The sequence below is a fragment of the Cynoglossus semilaevis genome, chromosome 16, assembly GCF_000523025.1.
Source record: "Cynoglossus semilaevis isolate Cse_v1.0 chromosome 16, Cse_v1.0, whole genome shotgun sequence".
Classification (NCBI taxonomy): domain Eukaryota; kingdom Metazoa; phylum Chordata; class Actinopteri; order Pleuronectiformes; family Cynoglossidae; genus Cynoglossus; species Cynoglossus semilaevis.
The window spans coordinates 14,252,221-14,253,663 of record NC_024322.1 but is presented as its reverse complement, the minus strand read 5'-3'; the positions used below and the strand labels follow the sequence as shown (position 1 = coordinate 14,253,663).

Here is a 1,443-nt window from a genome sequence, read left to right as displayed (position 1 = left end):
TATTTGAAAATAATAAATGAACCAATTACAAAGCCTTTATTTGATCACACCACTTGTGTCTGTCGTTGGTGTTTTTACGTACTCTCAAGAAGCTGTCCAGGGAACCGTTCTCCATGTATTCAGTCACAATCATCACTGGTTTGCCTGTGATAAGAGAGAGAGAGAGAGAGAGAGAGACATTGTGTCAACATGGTCACAACACAACACAGTGCAGTTCAAATCCCGTCAGAGTGAAAAGCTCACAGTCAGACATCCTCATGTTCCTGGATTTATTTACTGAAACAGGAAAAGTCAAACTGGATTCACAAGTAGAGGTGTAGCCTGACACACAACACCCCCCACCCCCCCGTCTGTCCATGGGATTTAGAAAAACACTGACTCTCTCTCTCATACACACACAGAGAGAGAACGTGTGGATTGAATCGTTTGAATGAATTTTTCAGGGCTACAGAAGGTTAGGCGTCAAAGCATGACTTCTTCATTGGTGGCTGTAAATCCTGAGTGTCTGTTATCATCTGTACCTGATCAGACTACAGCTGTCTGCCGGCTTTATCACCCGGGAGTGGAAAGAAAGAAAGAAAGAAAGTCCATGAAGGAATCATTAAATCAAGCATTGTTAAAAGAACAGACTGGGTGTCAGAAGTTGTTTGTCTGCCAGATGGCTTTGTTCTCCACGTCTCAATTCAGGTTTTTTTTTTTTTTTTAATTCTGAATAATGCGTCCTCCTCCCTGCTCATTATTTTACCCCTTACTTTCTTCCTTTCTTTGCCATTTTGTCATTTCTGAGGCACAATCTCCACTATGATCCATTTCCTCGTACGCCCTCTCCTTTTTTTTTTTAACCTTCAAAGTCAAAACCATTTTTTTCTAAGATCACGCAGCTGAAGAAAAATAAAATATGATTTTGAAGAGAAATTCTTTTACCAATTGGTGTCAAATCCTGAGAATCTCATTAGGTCGACAGACAAATGCAGGTATATGACAGAGTGTATTTACTATTAAATATAACACACACACACACACACACACACTGTGCTCTCTTTCAGCCTCAACGCTATCGTTCAAAGCACAAGGAACAAAGATAAAGACTCTGAGTCCTTACTCTGTGATGACAAGTGTTTATGTCACTGTGTGTGTGTGAGTGTGTGTGTTTGTGTGTGTGTGTGTGTCTGCAAATATCCAACCCATGTATCAGCCAAAACCAGCAGCAAGGTAAATGGGCTGTGAAAGTCTCAGGATTATTAAGAATTAACAGAAGCACCTTAATAAATCAAGTCACGGTGTGTGTGTGTGTGTGTGTTTGTGTGTGTGTGTGAGAGTGTGTGCCTGACTTCATTTGTTTCATGTGTGTTTATTATATTATTGAAAGGACAGTTTAAGGAGGTCTACCACTGGTTTCTGTGTTTTTTGAGCAACACGACACAATGAACCCCCCCCACCCCC

The 1,443-nt window shown here is 40.8% G+C and overlaps 1 protein-coding gene across 1 annotated transcript in view; it reads right to left on the bottom strand.

Annotated features, from left to right (window-relative positions):
- Positions 1-1,443, bottom strand: part of epha3 (eph receptor A3) — an 86,949-nt gene that overhangs the window by 17,173 nt on the left and 68,333 nt on the right. Inside the window, 1 exon segment of the mRNA XM_025063643.1 lies at positions 75-144. Coding sequence (XP_024919411.1) covers positions 75-144 — 70 coding nt within the window.